This window comes from Danio aesculapii, chromosome 14 (assembly GCF_903798145.1).
Source record: "Danio aesculapii chromosome 14, fDanAes4.1, whole genome shotgun sequence".
NCBI lineage: Eukaryota > Metazoa > Chordata > Actinopteri > Cypriniformes > Danionidae > Danio > Danio aesculapii.
In genome coordinates, this window is record NC_079448.1 from 37743870 (window position 1) to 37763182 (window position 19313).

The 19313-nt window shown below is 36.9% G+C and overlaps 1 protein-coding gene across 1 annotated transcript in view; it reads left to right on the forward strand.

Moving 5' to 3' along the window:
• Nucleotides 1-17456: 17456 nt before the first annotated feature.
• The window catches only part of glrbb (glycine receptor, beta b), a 44204-nt gene continuing 42347 nt past the window's right edge, over nt 17457-19313 (forward strand). Inside the window, exon 1 of the mRNA XM_056472939.1 lies at nt 17457-17752. Coding sequence (XP_056328914.1) covers nt 17750-17752 — 3 coding nt within the window. The 5' untranslated portion in view covers nt 17457-17749. The remainder of the gene's footprint in view (nt 17753-19313) is intronic.

Below are 19313 nucleotides of genomic sequence, written 5' to 3' on the forward strand. Positions count from 1 at the left end.
GTGCAAGGACAAAAGTGAAATGGAAATTGTATTCATACTACACATGTGGAAAGTTTTGACATTAGTTATTTTTTCATAGTTTTATTTCTTTTTTTATTGATATAGTTATTTTTTTACAACTAGAAAATTCTGATCATTTATTTTGTGATGTCAATTAAAGGCATACACTACCTGACCAATGTCTTGTCGTTAATCCCAACTTCATCCCAATCATCACAAATACTGCAGAAGACCTATTGGAACCTGCATGGACCCAAGATTCTGACAGAAATCAGCCAAGTTTGCTAAAGGAAAAATCATGGCTTGTGGTTACATTCAGTATGGGGGTGTGCGAGAGATCTGTAGAGTGGATGGCAACATCAACAGCCTGAGGTATCAAGACATTTGTGTTGCCCATGACATAACAAACCACAGGAGAGGATAGCGCTCCTTCTCATACTTCAGCCTCCACATTAAAGTTACTGAAAGCAAAGAAGGTCAAGGTGCTCCAGGATTGGCCAGCCCAGTCACCAGACATGAACATTATTGAGCATGTCTAGGGTAAGATGAAGGAGGAGGCATTGAAGATGAATCCAAAGAACCTTGATGAACAAGAAAGCTTTCTTTGCCATTCCAGATGACTATTAATAGGTTATTTGAGTCATTGCAGAGATGTATGGATGCAGTCGTCCAAGCTCATTGGAGTCATACACAATATTAATTCTTTTTTCACTGCAGCATGACTTTATATCCTATACTGTACATTATTTCTGTTAAGAGACAAGACTTTTGTTTTAGCAAAGTCAGACTATACTGTCCTACTTAATTAAAAATCAAGGCATGATCGTATTTTATTTTGGTAAAATAAACGTAATCTAGAGGCCTTTGCCTCTAAAATAAGCGTAAGAATTCACAGAAACTTCTTGTCCCAGAAAGTATCTTGTCCCATTAAAGCTTGTCCTCTATTGCCATTTGTATTGTAAATTGGTCAATTTACCGTTTCCCCAGTAAACGGTCCTGAAAATGCATTAATCATTAGCTCATGAATGCTGCACATGTTAAAGGAAAGGCTTCCTGAACGGGTGTGACCATTTGGAATGAGGCCTAACACTATCATTATCACAAGTTGTGGCCTGTGTCAGTCCTTGCTTCTATACCTTTTCATCATTTGCTTTGGCATTTCATCATGGTGAAGTCAGAACAATGCCTAAAGCATCTTAAGGGAAACGCTAAAGACTTCTTAATTTGTCAAATCAAAGCTGCAGACAGTGCACTTACTCCCCTTGTGTAAGTTATTTCCTTCTCCCCGCTCAAAGCATCAGCCCATGAAGGTCTTTTCATGTGGTTAATCTCATCTCCCTGTTGTCAATGTGTTCCTTACGTGCCTGTTAGGTGTAGATTTCTACGGCAGACTAAACAATCAGAGAAGGGCACACACTGAAGTGATTCTCTCAGACAAATGATGCAATGGCAAAGCAATTCACTTTCAGCCCCAGACCACTACAGAAGAAAGGGGAAAAATCTGAGACCAGGAGCTCATGGAAGCTGGAGATCTCAATCTAGCTGACATGATCAGATTTCTGAGTTTCTTTTTATTGTTACGCTGTGTGGCATAAACAGTGGGCAGAAACACACGAGAGATTTCAGTTCAGAAACTGCCAGGAAGTTGAACAAATAATTGAAAGGAAATGATAAGTAACACGTTAAATTAAAGATGAACATTTGAAGTACACTTTAAAAATTCAACAACCCCCTGAAAAAGGAATCCTGTGTCACGCTGCTCATAATTTAGCCAGGTTTTAACTATAAATTTTGGTTATTCATAAGCTGCTATTTCAGCACATTTCTAAATGATGGGTTAATGTGCTTATTTGCATGTTTGCAGTGTCAGCATCAGTAATTACATAAAAAGATGAGCATTGCACATCTTCATTTTATATAGTGCCAACTGCTTTCAAGTTTATCTCAGTGTGAAAAAAATGGACGACTCTTTTCAATTTCCACTGTAGACACACTGTTAACATTTTCCTGGAGCAGCAGTTCGCTAGTAACTTACTGTAAATAAATTAAAGCAAACGTACTGTAAATTTGTACTGTAAATACTGTATTTTCATTTATAGCAACATTTATCTTGCTGTATATGTATTTCCATAATTGCATGTATGTCTTTAGTGTAAATAATACAGTAATTTTCAGAATGAAACTTCAATGGCCCGTTTCCACTGAGTAGTACGGTACGGTGCAGTTCGGTGTGCTATTAGGGCCATTTCCACTGTCAAAGGTACCTAAAAGTGAACTGTCCCCTACTTTTTGGGAACCCTTTCCAAAGGGTACCTAGCCCACAAAAGGGTATCAAAAGGCGGAGCAAGACGCACAGCTGAACGCTATTGGTTTACAGAGATACGTCATTAGCTTGTGCAAAAGCCAGGAGAATAAAAAACAAAGGAAGCGACATTGTTAAATACACAGCCAAGCCATTGCAACGTAATACTACATACATATAATAACGAGCCATGGTCAACTCGAGCTTAAACAAACCCTTGTCGTCTTGATAACCAGCCACAAAGCCAAGAAGAAGAGCAGAATCTACCCTGTGGCCTGTAGTTGTTTACAAGGCTGTCTAAAGCACGAGCGGTTTTGTTTTCTCGGGTGCGCGAGTCGTGCATCTATATTTGAAATAACAAACTTCTTGAGCTGATGATAATAACATGCACGGGATGATTGAAGTGCTTCTGACATCCGATCCTTTCAGAAACGAACAAACACGAGTGATGAGTGAAAAAAAGTAGGAACAAATGATTCTTCAGCAACCTAAACCATGAACAAACTGCCATGTTTAACTATTATCATCAACTTTTGGACTGTTATGAACTCGGGATGATGGAATTACTCTAATAAGAGGTTACATGTGCTGGTGAAGATTAAAGATACAGATGAGAGGTTTGCACTGACTGTGGGCTATATGTTGTGTGTTGATTTTGAAGCCAAATAAGGCCTAAATGTATGCTGTGTGTAGTTTTTCTGTAATTGGTAACATATTGGAGACTGTAAGGGACTGTATGTGTTCATATTTGTTTTAATTTACTTATTTTATATAATTGCAGATGCTACAGTAGACTATTTCGCATTTTGTAATTATTATTGATCTGCAGTTATAATCAAATCACGTTCATAGAAAGGTTAGTAATGAGTATTTATGTGTATAAAGCCTCTGTTTTGTGAGAAGTGCTTCTCATATGACATGTGAATGACCCGTACAGCTTTACTTTTACATTTCCTTGAGCGAGAATGACATCGACTGAAACTTTTGTCGTACACCACGCCCACCAAAAGGGTACCATTGGCAGAGGAAACGCAAGCCTGATAAAGGTGACCCATAATGACCCGTACCGTACCGTACTGTACCATTTAGTGGAAACGGGCCATAAAATACAGCAACATGCTGCATAACTGTCCTACAGTAAAATCCAGTTCATACTACTACGGTTAAATACTGTGTAATTTACATATATCGTTAACAGTGCAAGTGAGGGTAACCTGATTTAGAGGATTTTGACACGATTATCAGAGCCACTAGGAGGCAATCAAAATGTTATGACGTCCCATTACTGCACAGGTGTCAAAGCCAGTTCCTGGAGGGCCACAGCTCTGCACAGTTTAGCTCTAAATATTAAACACACCTGATCAAACTAACTGAGTCCTTCAGACATGTTTGAAACCTACAGGTGTTGAAGCAGGGATGGAACTAAACTGTGTAGGGCTGCAGCCCTCCAGGAACTGGATTTGACACCTGTGCATTACTAGATACCTGAGGTGCATTTGTTGAATGCTAGATTGAATATTTAAAATATTTGGGAATCGTAAGAATTAAAAGGCCTCTTTTTCAGTTGTTGCTAGATCGAATATGGTTGTGGCCGGAAGTTAAAGAGAATTAATTGTATAATTTAATAAATTTCCAAATTATTGTATGTTATTAAAGTCTACCCCTACCCCAACCCTAAACCTAACCGTCACAGTAATGTAAAAACAGTAGTTGTATAGAGTATTGTTTCTGTTATCTAAATTACCCAATAAATTGTATTTTTTAACGCCTACGCCCACCCAAACCCTAAACCCAACCGTCACAGTACTGTAAAAATATTTATTATTCTTATACAGTGTCACAAAATAAAGCTGCTATATTGATGTGCTTATCCAACGCAATCTCATGGCAATTCGTAACTTATTGATTTAGTGGCTAATTCGCATGAATTCGTACGATCTAATTCTTACAATTTAGTACGATTTGCTCATCACCCAATGACGGTTGCGGTTAGTTGCCACGCCTTCTTTTTAAAATCGTACCTTTTCATACAACTAAACTCGTATGAATTTGTACAAATTAGTACAAATTGTAAAATACATACGTTTCCTCGTGAGATCAGGCTGTCATATCGCACTTCCGGCCGACCTCGTATCCGATCTAGACTTTACCCTCTTTTTCACATTTTTTTTTACATTTCCTGTCACTATTTGACATTTTCATATAATGCAAACAACTTGATGTCAGTTACTCAGCGTCTACTATAACCCACAGATGGCAACAGTCGGGCTCCACAAGTATTTTACCTAAAAACAGTCACCTACCTGTTCACATTAAATCAACATTTATTCATTTTCCTTTGGCTTAGTCTCTATTTCAGGGGTCGCCACAGTGGACACAGCATATGTTTTACACAGCAGATGCCCTTCCAGTCGCAACCCAGTATTGGGAAACACCCATACACACTCATTTACACACACACTCATACACTACGGCCAATTTAGTTCATCCATAGCACTCTGAGGAAACCCACGTGAACACGGGGAGAACATGCAAACTCCACACAGAAATGTGAACTGGCCCAGCTAGGACTCGAACCAGCGACCTTCTTGCTGTGAGGCGACAGTGCTAACCACTGAGCCACCATGCTTTTTCAGGTGTTTGTTCAGTAAAACCACATTACCCACACTGTGCAGAAAATCACACCAATCAGAGGTCTTTCACTTCCTCCACACGCAAGGACAAAACAAATGATCAAGTCAATCTCCCTGTCCTCATACATATTTTCTGTGCATATATGCAATAATCTTAAAATGCAATGTTTCTATTTATACAGTCAACTTTAAATGCTTATTTTGTGTGATTTTGATTTGCAGAGCTTTATGGGATTGTAGTTTTTCCTTAGTAAAGCTGTTAAAAGTAGACATCCTGTGCCTTTGCCCTTATTTTCAGTTTTTCATATACTTCTTTCTATAATCCTTTAATAATATTCTTCTTGTAGCTCTTGGTTTGGTTCATATTTTATAATGGCTTAATGAAGAATTTTTCAAATCCCTCTGGAAAAAAAAACCTCTGGAACCAGCACTGCTGAAAAGGTGTCTGGTTGGGAGCCACACAAACTTATGTAATTAACGAGGCATCATCCATCTCTTGATTTCCCTGTCTTTCTCTAATAAATGTTTTAATAATAACTGCATTAGAGATCAATGGCTCAAGCCTCTGTTACCTCTGAAATTACATTCTGGAAATAACAACAAAGGTTTGCAATGAGAAGAAATTAGTTATACACAAGAGTGTTTAGAAAACAGAAACCAGATAATTGTTTTTTTAAATAAAACATATGAACAAAGTGATGTTGTGTTAATTGCAGCTGAAGTCAGAATTATTAGCCCCCCTGTATATTTTTTACCTTAATCTCTGTTTAACGGAAATACAATTTTTCAGCACATTTTTAAACATAACCTAATTTCTAATAACTTATTTTTTTTTTTACCTTTGGCATGATGACCATACAGAATATTTTACTAGATATTTTTCATGATACCAGTATTCAGCTTTAAGTGACAATTAAAGGCTTAACTAGGATAAGTTAGGGTAATTAGGAAAATCATTGTATAAAACTGGTTTGTTTGGTAGACAATCGAAAAAAAATATTGCTGAAGGGGGCTAATAATATTCACCCTAAAATGTTTTTTTTTTTAATTAGATGCTTTTATTGTAGCCGAAATAATACAATTAAAAATATTATAGGAATTACTGTGAAAAAATCCTTGTTCCGTTAAACATAATTTGGGAAATATTTGAAAAAATAAATAAATAAATAAATCACAGGAGGGCTAATAATTTTGACCAACTGGAATGGGAATAATCACACCTGAAGAATTAGCAAATGTGTAATTATGGCCTTTTGGACTTGCAAAAATTGTTTTGACATAATCAAGACAGAAAAATGACCGAAAAAGTTTTTTAAAGCAGCAAAATCAAGATATTTGAGTAAATTTTTAAAAAAATAGTTTGCTTCCATAACTTGACCTCTAGAAAATATAAACAGAGGCTTGATTGAGATTAGTTATACACACAAGTGTTTTAAGGACAAAAAAAAAATGTAGGACACACTCCTCCTGTCTTAATGCACCAGACATTTTGTTAAAAATAATAATGTGCTTTATTCTTATAACCGCTATTTTCATTTATATCACTTTATTTTTGCCTTGATATTTAATATCTCTTGTTTAAATACACTATGAACAGCATGTATGTACGCTAATAATTTTCTTTGTTTCCTATTTCCACCTAGGCATACTTATCCCAAGGCCTCTAGAGATTGTGACCTGTGAAAAGAGGATGCCAACCATAGAGGACTTCTAGAGGTCCCCATAATCCTGGACCAGGCCGTTTCCTGAGCAGATGCTTAGGCGGTCATGGTGGAGTGGAGAGCATGAGACTGATTCCTGAAAGACTACAGTGACAGACGAGTCTCCACGTTGATCCCGTGGGCCAGCCTGTACACCCGCCAGTGACCTACTCACCCCTGCAACTTCTCCACGATGGACGTCCAGTGTTCTACAGCCTCCAGCGCCTACACTGCAGCTCTGCACAAGAAGTTTAGCTAGAGGAGAAATGGTCATGCCCAACTGAGCCTGGTTTTTTTCATGTTTTTTTTTCGTTCACTTTTGTCAGTTGGTGAAGTATGTTCCTCACCACTGGCTTGCTTGGTTTGGCACTTGTGGAGCTGCACATCGATGGATTCGCTCTTCAGTGTTTGGACTTTCAGCAGTGAAAATTAAACCACACTAAACTGTACTACACTGAACTTAAACTCTAAAAACTGGACTGACACAGTTTCAGTTTACTAGAACTTCTGTGACACAATCTACATTGTAAAAGTGCTATATAAATAAACATGAATTGAATTGGATATATTTTTTGAAAATTTTGAAAAGTCTTGTGGTGTCCCAATCCACAGTATAAGTAGAATTCACTCCTATCCACTATATTATTAGAAAATAATCCACACCCAAGGAAGGTGTAGTTATGATCTTTTGGACAAACAGACTAGCAAAAGTTACTTTCGTCCTGTTTCTGAAAATGTCAGAAAGAAGTTTTTGAAGCAAACCCAGACCAGCAAAAACAGGACAATTGGCCGATGTTTCATTTTACAGAATTACACCTCTAGGTATGAAGGAAATACTGCTTATGGATCCTTCAGGAACGGAAAATGGAAAGGTGCAGTATGTGGTGCTGCCAGACTGGAGGTCATGTGCAGACTATGGGAGAGTATCATATTCCATCCCAAAACCTACAGCAGATGTCAGCACCTCTGCCAGAAAGAATCTGCCTCTCTCTGAATATATGGAGGGGGGAGGGGTTTCAGCAGATTGCTATGTTGCCTCGTTCCAGACACGCTACAGTGTTTTATACTTTCATGGTGGTCCTGCGAGTCACTTTGATATTGAATCTATATAAACAGTGAAATTACAAACAAGGCAGATATTTGAGGATTGGAAGAAGGGGTCACTGCGGTCAATGGCTGTCTGGCCAGCAAACACTGAGTTAGCATCCGGTCGTAGCATTAGCGAGAACATCATCTTTGTTTGTTTGCAATGAGGTCATGGAGGAAACCAAACCAAACAAACGTCGTGTCACCTTCTGTCCAGGGCAATATCCATCATGCTGGAAATGACACGTAAGACTGGCCAGAACAGGAAACGCATCAGCAGTGACATGCTGGTGATTTCTTATTTATTATTTCTATGAATTATAGTATTATGTCAATCTTGTATTTCCAGTTTAAAGGGTTTCTATTGAGTTTACAACACAACATTAAACACGTATTCTGCTTTATTTTGAGTCTTAATTTAGCCACAACTTTCTCTGTGTTTCAGCAAATGGAATGAATTTTGGTGGCAAATCTTATTTTGGGGGTGGCATGGTGGCTCAGTGGTTAGCACTGTCACCTCACAGCAAGAAAGTCACTGGTTTGAGTCGAATCATGCACTAAAAGTAAGTTGGGTAAACAAAATTGCCCATATAGTGTATGAGTGTGTGTGAATGAGTGTGTGTAATTCCCGGTACTAGGTGGTGGCTGGAAACTTATTCTGGAATAGTTGGCGGTTCATTCTGCTATGGTGACCTCTGATAAATCAGAGACTAAGCCAAAGGAAAATGAATGAATCTTATTTTGACAACATATTTGGGGAAAATGCTTTGGAATTTTTTTTAAAAACTCAACAATACACTCTGGGCAAATTTACTCCCTTTACGTTATGTTCGGGGCTGTTTTTGCCCCATTGACTTCTATTATGATGACATTTTTTGATTGCAAAGCAATGACACCATATAATCAAGCATTCTTGATTGTCTGTGTTTTTGCCTGTTAGCAAGAGGTAAAATTCGTCATTTATTTACTGTTAAACATAACAAAAGGGTAGTCAATTTAAACAATACACAAGGGTTAAACGGCTAGTTCACTCAAACATAAATTGTCTGTCATCATTTACTCTCCCTCGACTTGTTCTAAATCAATTTGAGTTTCTTTCTTCTGTTGAACACAAGGGGGAAACATTATTTGGTAGCCATGCATACACTACCTGACAAAAGTCTTGCAGTACTCCCAGAGTTCATCAATATTCTTTGGATTCATCTTCAATGCCTCCTCCTTCATCTTACCCCAGACATGCTTAATAATGTTCATGTCTGGTGACTGGGCTGGCCAATCCTGGAGCACCTTGACCTTCTTTGCTTTCAGGTACTTTGATGTGGAGGCTGAAGTATGAGAAGGAACGCTATCCTGCTGAAGAATTTGTCCTCTCCTGTGGTTTGTAATGTAGTGGGCAGCACAAATGTCTAAATACTGTACCTCAGACTGTTGATGTTGCCATCCACTCTGCAGATCTCTTGCACACCCCCATACTGAATGTAACCCCAAAGCATGATTTTTCCCTCACCAAACTTGACTGATTTCTATGATAATCATGAGTCCATGCGGGTTTCAATAGGTTTTCTGCAGTATTTTTGTTGATTGGGATGCAGTTTAACAGACAATTCATTGGAAAAATCTACACTTTTCCAAAATATCAAATAGAAGTCAAGTTATTATTTTGTTTCTCTTACAACTGGGATTGACAGGTAGTGAACTATTTTTCTCTATTACACCAAAAATGCTTGAGTTCCACACAATCGATTTGAGTTTATTAGTTTTTAGAAAGGTAAGTGGATTGAACATAAAACAATTAAGTTGTCCCTAAAAAACTAAAGAATTGTGCAGTTTCATCTCATTTTACCTAAGTATTTTGAACAAACAACAAACATAATGTTGTGTATGGACGTCAGTGGGCTACTGATTAAGATTCTTCAAAATATTTTCTTGTGTGTTTAGCCAAAAAAAATTGAGTCATAAAGGTTTTCAACTACTTGAGGTTAATTAAATAGTGTGTAAATTTTCATATTTGTCACAAATAAGGCATTTGCACTTACGGTAATGACATTGAGTTGTGAATAGAGGAATGATTGTCATAATACGTTCAGAGGTTTATGTTTTAATCCATCTGATCTCTATTTATACTGTACTGAGCAACTGTAGCTGTTAAATGTTCGTGTAATTTGTCAGGTGAGTAAATTCTTTCCTTGTAAATTTCCTCTCTAGTCTGCGATTTGGTTAGGTTCCAATGTGAGAAAAAAGCTATTGACCTGCTCACTTTGATTCATTTGGGTCTGTTCCAAGAGACATAAAAAGGGAAAGTAAAAGTTAAAACAATCTCTCCTTAAGCTGCAATTACGACTGAAGGAATTATTGCACCCTGTACTTCACTAGACAGATAATCCTGACAGATTTTATCCGATAAAATGTTTGTAAAACGAATGAGTGAGTCTATAGGATGAGTCATGTTTTTTTTGGCGAGGGAAGTGTAAATGCTTGAAATAGACATTGTTATGAGACATAGATGTGAGACATACAGATTTATTAATACACTTCCCAACATTTCTTGTGCTTCTCTGTCAACACTAACTTCTTTAACCCTTGTGCTTCTGTTTACAGTGCATCCGGAAAGTATTCATTGTGCTTCATTTTTTTTCAAGTTACAGCCTTATTCCAAAATGGATAAAATTTATTTATTTCCTCAAAATTCTACACACAATACCCTATAATGACAATGTGAAAAAAGTACTTTTTTTTTCTCAATACTTTGTTGATGCACCTTTGGCAGCAATTACAGCCTCAAGTCTTTTTGAATATGATGCCACAATTCGAGAATTTTTGCCCATACCTCTCAAGCTCTATCAAGTTGGATGGGAAGTGACGTTGTATTATAGGCATTTTCAGATCTCTCCAGAGATGTTCAATAGAATTTAGGTCTGGGCTCTGGCTGGGACACTCAAGAACATTCACCGAGTTGTTGTAAAGCCACTCCATTAATGTTTTGGAGGTGTGCTTTGGGTCATTGTCCTGCTGGAAGTTGAACTGTCGCCCCAGTCTGAGGTCAGAGCAGCAGAAATTTTTTTGTAACCTTCCCCAGTCTTGTGCCTCGAGACAATCCTGTCTTAGAGGTCTACAGACAATTCCTTTGTCTTCATGCTTGGTTTGTGCTTTGACATGCACTGTTAACCCTGGGACCTTATATAGACAGGTGTATGCCGTTTCAAATCATGTCCAATCAACTGAGTTTACCACAGGTGAACTCCAATTAAGCTGCTGAAACATCCCAAGAATGATCAGTGGAAACAGAATGTACCTTACAGCAAAGGTTGTGAATACTTATGTACTTGTGATTTTTCAGTTTTTTTTATTTGTAATAAATTTGCAACAATTAAAATAAATGTTCACATTGTCATTATGGGGTATTGTGTGTAGAATTTTGAGGAATTTAATAAATTTTATTCATTTTGGAATAAGGCTGTAACATAAAAAATGTGGAAAAATTGAAGCTATGAATACTTTCCGGATGCACTGTACATCTTATGATATTTTTGTTGTGTTAATGCAAACAGCTTAAATTTTGCAAAAGGTGTATTTTTTTTTCTTTCATCATTTTAGTAATGATCACTTTTCTTCCTATTTATGCTTTAAAGGAGGCCAAATGTTCTGCAGGCCAAGTGATTTAAAACTATTATGTGGACGTGTTGGTGCATACAGTATCAGAGATTGTTTTGAATGTGTCCTAAGAAATAAGTATGTCATTGTATTTTAAAATGACACTGCAAATACACATTTCGCTGTACACTCAAAAAAGATTTTTGCTGCTGCTTTTTCAAACTACTAATATAAAATGAGGTGAATCAACACAATTATTGATGGTTTTTTCTGGAGACAACTTAATTGTTTTATGTTCAATGCACTTAAATTTGTTAAAACAGTTAAGTTAACTTAATTTATTTGTGCTGGAACAACATGAAGGAATTGTGTGGGACCCAGCATTTGTTAAAGTGTTAGTAATATATATATATATATAAAATAACAGACTTTGTAGGAAAAAAAAAACAGTGACATTATGTAATAAATGTAATGTAAATGGTTAAAATCCAAACCGGTTCAAAAAAATAAATTTTTGGTATAGGACCGATGCTGGTAAAGACATCTGGGTCTCACTTTATATTAAGTGGCCTTAACTAATATGTACTTACAGTGAAATTAATTATTTGATTGATTCAATACATGCTTATAATTACATCTTTAATTATACTGTTGACCATCACTTACACTTTAATCCACACTTAAAGGTGCAGTTTATAGGTTTGATACCCAGTGGTCAAACTAGGTATTGCATTCCTGGATCATAACAAACGCAAGCGCAGGTTGCCAGATTGTGGACATGAGCGAGTGATTTAAACTGTGTTCTAACTAAAAGCAACAATGACCGATAGAAGGAACATTTATAGTTTTTGTCCTAGCCAACACCTGGAATTGACATATTAGAGAAACGGCTTCTATTTCTCACAGGTGAACAACAGAAAACTGACAATGATCAACTCGGGTAAACCTCATGTGCTTTATTCAGTGTAAATGCTAACATTGTGAGTTTGAATGCCATTTTACATAACATTTATTGCCATACTACTGAAAGCAGCAGCAGCCTGTTCACCTCAGATCTTCAAAATAAAATAAACCGTTTGAAATTAAACTTTAAAACTAAACACATATCAGCAGTGCATTAATAATGTTAAAGAGGGTTTAAATGTATTAAATAGATTATAAACCCTCACCATTTCATGAGTGAGTGCATATTCTGTGCTTCTGAATGGCTTTATTTCAATCGTGTTTCGTCTGGTGCAAACAGTCAAATTGTTTATCACTGCGTATTTCGTCACGAAGCGTGTTGTTAGGACACGGGGTTACAATGTAACCTGCTCACCTAATGTTTACATTCGTAATATTTATATCATTTGCTAATTAATAACCTCATGTAGGACTGAATCTGCATCTCATTTCAGAGTCTGCTACTGTCCACCGGAGATCGCATTTCAGTCACGGACACATGCTTTCAGAGCCTTTCTGAATGAATGAAAAAACGTGATTTTCTACCAAGGCAACCGGAGATGCTGAAATATAATTGGCTAAAGTGGCAGTGGGCGAGGTAATATTAACAAAAAAGACAGCCGTTCCGGCACAGAAAACTCATTTTCAAAGCAGAACAACTGACTTCAGCACTGTTTTTCAGATAAATATGTTCACTTGGCATTTTTCTTAAATATCTGCAAACATATTAAGGTATTTTTATGCTTTAGAAGAGTCAAAAGCGTAAGTACAGCACCTTTAAATCCTGTCCTATCCCTAACCCTACCTGCATACTACCTCAGGAGGTGTTCTCCAATACATAATGAATACAGTAAGTACATAGTAAGTGCATAGTAGTTGAGGCCACTTTAATGTAAATTGGGGCTGAAAATTGGGGCAATCTGTATCAACGAAAGTGTAAAAAAAGAAAAAAGATACTTTTAAGATGTTTTTGACTTTCACATTTTGTTCTGAATAGACCTACAATATGTAACATTTCAAATTGACACACAAGACTTAAAGTCTCAACTACAAAGCACTTCAAAGAAAATGTCCCTTCTCCATAAAACTGCCTGAACACTTTGGATATCAGTCACTTTCTAAGACGCCAAGTCTCAATCCATCTAACCTCTATATGCGGTGACTACTCAAAATCCTGGTTATTCTGCATCAGGGTTTTCCTGATATTCCTTCAGACCCCTGGATTTCCTGTCAACCGCTTTTTGAAAACTCCACGCCATCACAAAGCAAAAAGAAGTGTCTTTGAGAAGCCAAAGTGGTACTTTCACCCTATGACTGCTTTTATTTTCATTTTAAAGGAGGAATGTGTGCGGAGACTGATAGTGAAGTGAGCCTGCATGCCAGATATAATATACCACATTCGATTTGCTAGAACTTACTGACATATTTTTGGACCGGTGCTGCGTTGTCCATCAGCTCTGTGGCTGCTGGCCAAATGCTAGCCTTTTTGTTGAAAACAAGCCTTCCTTTGTTCTTGGTCATTTATTGTCGGGGGTTTTTAATTCAACCAACATTAATCAGTAATTTAGTTTATGTGCACATATTATTAATACGTTCAATGAAAAGCAGAGTCTAAGGCATCTATTGTCCTGACTAAGCTTATGAAGGAGGTGTAGTATTGCGTATAATTCACAGGAACAATGCCTGAGGTTTTTGGACCTCCGCTGAACGCCAGAGTGCCCTGTGGAAATCTGTGAATGTCTGTGTTTTCATTCTCACTTAATCTAAACACTATTCACCCACCCAGGACCCTTGGAGAGCATGGGAGAGAAATGTGTCTGAGCTTTGCTTTTAGTTCACATCCTAATGTTTGTGTTGTCTTTTGAGGAAGTGTTTGACTTGCGAATGAGAGTGTATTTGGCCTCAGAGTGGGATTGTACCTGAGGGCTACATTCCACAAAGGGCAGCCAGTTCCCGATGAGCTTAAAAATACAGACCTCCACACCTTGTGTCTTTTGGCTGGCAGACTTGTGTTTTATGTCGCTTTCTTAGTACCGTTCTTTCAGGTAGGAACAAATGTAGATTAACAAAAGATTAAATATTGTACTATAAAAAAAAGCTTTGTACAGTGTGTATTTTTATTCGAAAATGAAAAGAAATATTATTAGACACAATATTACCTTTTCCATATAGCTTCCAGACACACATTATATCTTATATATATATACCTATATACCTATATAGACACACAGATCAGAATAATTGAACCCCCTGAATTATTAGCCCCTCTGTTTATTTTTTTCACCCAATTTCTGTTTAACAGAGAGAAGATTTTATCAGCAGGTTTCTAATCATAATAGTTTTAATAACTTAAAACTTTTTTTCGTGGTTTTCACCTTTAATGTATAGGACAGAGATAATTGACAGGAAAGCATGGGGAGCAGAGAGAGGGGAAGGATCGGCATAGGACCGCGGGGCGGGAATTGAACTCGGGTCGCCGTGAGCACCGGAGTGCATGTGTCGATGCACTAACCACTACATCACTGGCGCTGACAATAACTCATTTCTAATAACTGATTTATTTTATCTTTGCCATGATGACAGTGAATAATATTTGACTAGATATTTTTCAAGACATTTCTCTACAGCTTAAAGTGACATTTACAGACTGATGATGGTTTCTGTAAAACTATCGAAAAAATCGCTTAAAAGGGCTAATAATTTTTACCTTAAAATGGTTTTTAATAATTAAATTTGCTTTTATTCTAGCCGAAATAAAACAAATAAGACTTTCTCCAGAAGAAAGAATATTATCAGACATACTGTGAAAATTTCCTTGCTCTGTTAAACATCATTTGCGAAATATTTAAAAAAGAAAAAAAACGTTCAAAGGGTGTTTAATAATTATGACTGCAACTGCATATATATATATATATATATATATATATATATATATATATATATATATATATATATATATATATATACACTACTCACAATAAGTTAGGGATATTGTGAGAGACTCAGTAAATGTCATGCATACAGTGTTTATTTCACTTTATAAACTTTTGTGATAGGGAGGCGATTGTATTGGGTTGATAGACACACTTCATTTTGTGTTTTCCATGTAATGGTCTCATTGTGTACAGGTGTGCCTTATATTGGGGTCAGTACCAAAAGACAACCTTTTTCAATGTGGCATCAATTTCAACATTCTGTGGGTATAAAAAGCTGGTATTGTGAGTAAGTCATTCCAAGTTCGTCATTCAAATAGCCATGAACACACAACATCACTTAACGGATGAGCAGCGCCACCTGGCCAAGGTGCGCCTTTGGGTCTGAGGCAGGTAGTCAAATGTTGCTCATGAACTTGGTGTGTCTCAAAGTGTCATCCTCAGATTTGCATCAAGACACAGAACTACTGGCAGAGTTCATGACAGACCCAGGAGTGGAGCCCCATGAGTGACAAACCCAACAATGACCATTTCCAGACAAACCATTCGCAATGACTCCACCACTTTGGCTTGAATGCCAGACAACTGTTGCAGGTGACTTCGCTGACACCAAGACACCGCCGTGAACGTTTGCAGTGGGATCAAGACAATGTGACCTGTGGTCTACCATCTTGTTTACTGATAATGCCGGGTCACCTAGCACAGAAATGATGGTCGTAAGCATTGCTGGAGAAGGCAAGGTAAGCAATACGTTGAGGTCAACATGGTCCCCAAGGTTTACTTTGTTGATCCACCACATTCATTAATTTTATTTTCGGCTTAGTCCCTTTATTAATCTGGAGTTGCCACAGTAGAATGAACCGCCAACTTATCCAGCATATGTTTTACGCAGCGGATGCCCTTCCAGCTGCAACTCATCACTGGGAAACATCCATACACACTCATTCACACACATACACTATCTATGTTCAATTTTAGCATACCCAATTCACCTTTACTGCATGTCTTGTGGGGGAAACCGGAGCACCCACAGGAAACCCATACGAAAACGGAGAGAACAAGCAAACTCCACACAGAAATGCCAACTGACCCAGCCGAGGCTTGAACCAGCCACCTTCTTGCTGTGAGGCGACAGCGCTACCCACTGCGCCAGCGATTCGCCCAGTGTGCTCCACCACATTGTGGTAGAATTGTCACAGCTCAACTTCAGGAAGTTGGAGTGCCTCATATGGTATGGCCATCAATGTCCCCTGACCTGAACCCTATATATATATAGCACGTCTGGGACCAGTTGAAGCAGAGACTGGATGATCGTACCCCAGCCCCACATGACCTGGCAAAACTGTGTGTAGCACTTGTGGAAGAGTGGAATGCATTGCCTCAGAACAGCATCATGAAGCTTGTGAGCCAGCATGAGACGTCGCTGTCATTGTGGCAAATGGTGGAAACACCCACTACTGACTACTGACTACTGTCATTTTTCTCATTTGGGGCTATCCTTGTTATTGTCTAAATGTTTGGGGTAATCAATGTTAAACTAATAAAAATGGTGTTTCTTCTCATATATTATTGGTAATATCAAAGGAAAATTTTTTCATACTTATTTCATTACAATCCAGAGCAAATATTAAAGGCACTCATGTAAATAACATTATCCCTAACTTATTGTGAGTAGTGTATATTGTCAGATAATATTTATTCTCATTTTCAAATAGAAATGCAACGACAGCTTTTTTTCGGAAAGTACAAATGGTCAAAATAACATGTTCTGCTTTGTCTTCTGATGTGAAAACTTGGTATTGTGTTATCTAAAATTTACTTTGATTCCTTGCATTCATTTTTTTAAAGCAATACATTATCAGAGCTATAGGTATTTCAGAGCTGATTTACTTACTTGTATACAAAAAATACAAAATACATATTTTGTTTGTGCATTAATTTTTCACTCAGCCTAATTTAATATGAATTACTTTTAAGTATTCTTTCATTCTTTATTTTTCTCCTGCAATTGTCTTTTTCTTTGCAAAACGCAAATAAATGAGTTTATTTATTTTACTAACACCCTGTCTGGCATTAATGGCAATTTCAATCCTTGTGGTGGAGCTTATTTAACGCATTCTTTTTTCCTTTTCTGTTACAGAAGCTCAACAAAGACAATACAAAACATAGCGTGTGATAATCACTTTCAGGAACAGACTTGTGCTGAAACGGCAGAGAAAGTGTGATGGCCTTGCATTATATTCCAGTGATGCTGCTGTGATTAATTCTGCCCTTGCACGGCTTGCTACTGCGCATGTTGCATGACAGGTGCACACACAAGGCTCCATCTTGGCAACCCTTTACCAAAGCAATAGGAGAGCGCGAATATAGAGTCTGATCAGGTTATTCAAATTGAGAAAGATAAGAAAAACGTCGTCGTAATGAACAGCATCCCAAGGATTCGTGCGTACTGAGGGAACGAAGAGCAGAATGCGATACAGAAAGCGACTGGTCATGAAAGCTGTTTAACGACCGATTGCACTGTCAGCGGATCTGTGGAACAACAACCTTTACCAGACTGAAATGGTGAGTGAAACCACACCTAATATTGCAAAGAAAGAGCGATCGAGTGTTTTAAATGTGTCCGATGAATTGAGGGAGGCGCGACGCGCGTAAACGCTGTCATTCTGTGTTGTATTTCCCCCATCATCATCAACATCATCATCCCAACCCCCTCGTCGTCATGGAGGACGCTGTTGCTGTGTTTTCCCGCTCCATCTGCTGCCATAAACCTGCTTTGTTTTATATCATGCCTGAATGGAACTTCTTCAACTTGATGCTCAAAGCATCCACAGGTCGCTGCTACACCTTTTGAATTTGCATGAACAGAAAATATAAGCAAGTGCGCGTAAAATTAGAGTGGTGACATTTGACAGTTTCCCCTGTCAGGCTGAAATTACGTAATATGGGCCTCGTTGTGCTTTTTATTACTCAGTCAAATTGTAAAATATGTAGTGGTAAATGTACACAGTAAGCAATTATATTTATATAGTCAGCAACTGTGTTGTCGTAATTGTATATTATTTAAATATTTTTTGCATTTGTACTTAATAGGCCAATATGTGGGTTTCCTTTTTCTTTGATTATTATTTTTCATTAAAAAGGTGACTTATTTATGTATGTTTTTGTAATTTTTGAGTATACTTCTATATTTTATTACATTATTTTAGACTCTTAAATTATATACTGTATACAGCTGTGGATTGATTTAAGAGAAGTTATTATAGGTTCTCTAAATTTGACTTTTGATATTTGATATTTTTTTACATATTTAGAATTTTTTTTTACGTATTTACGTATTTTTTATTTAATTTTTTTTTACATTTTTTAGATTTATTGGGATGATTCTGCCGTGGAAGTGTCTCTCCATAAAATCTAATAAGCTGTCTATAAATACAATAAAGAAAAAGATATAATTGAAATAAATTTGTTATCGTTTATCATTTTACAAGTCTAAAAGTATTCAGGTACAGTAACTGAATAATAAGAATAAACATAATTAAACAAAATTAATCATGGTACAGTTTCTTATACCGGAATGCTTTTATATAAACCATATCACAGGCCTCGAAAAATACATGCAAATAATAATACAAACTCAAACTCATTGCATATATTGCAATGTGAATATTGTGATATCGATGCTGAAACAATATAATGTGCAGCCCTATTACACACACACACGCACGCACGCACGCACACACACACACACACACACACACACACACATATATATATATATATATATATATATATATATATATATATATATATATATATATATATATATATATATATATATATATATATATATATATATATATATACACACACAGGTGCGATCAGAATTATTCAACCCCCTTTGAATTTTTTTTCTTTTTTAAATATTTCCCAAATGATTTTTAACAGAGCAAGGAATTTTAACAGTATGTCTGATAATATTTTTTCTTCTGGAGAAAATCTTGTTTGTTTTATTTCAGCTAGAATAAGCTGCTAAGCAGTTTTTAATTTTTTAAAAAACATTTTAAGGTCAAAATTATTAGCCCCTTTAAGCTATATATTTTTTTTCGATAGTCTACAGAACAAA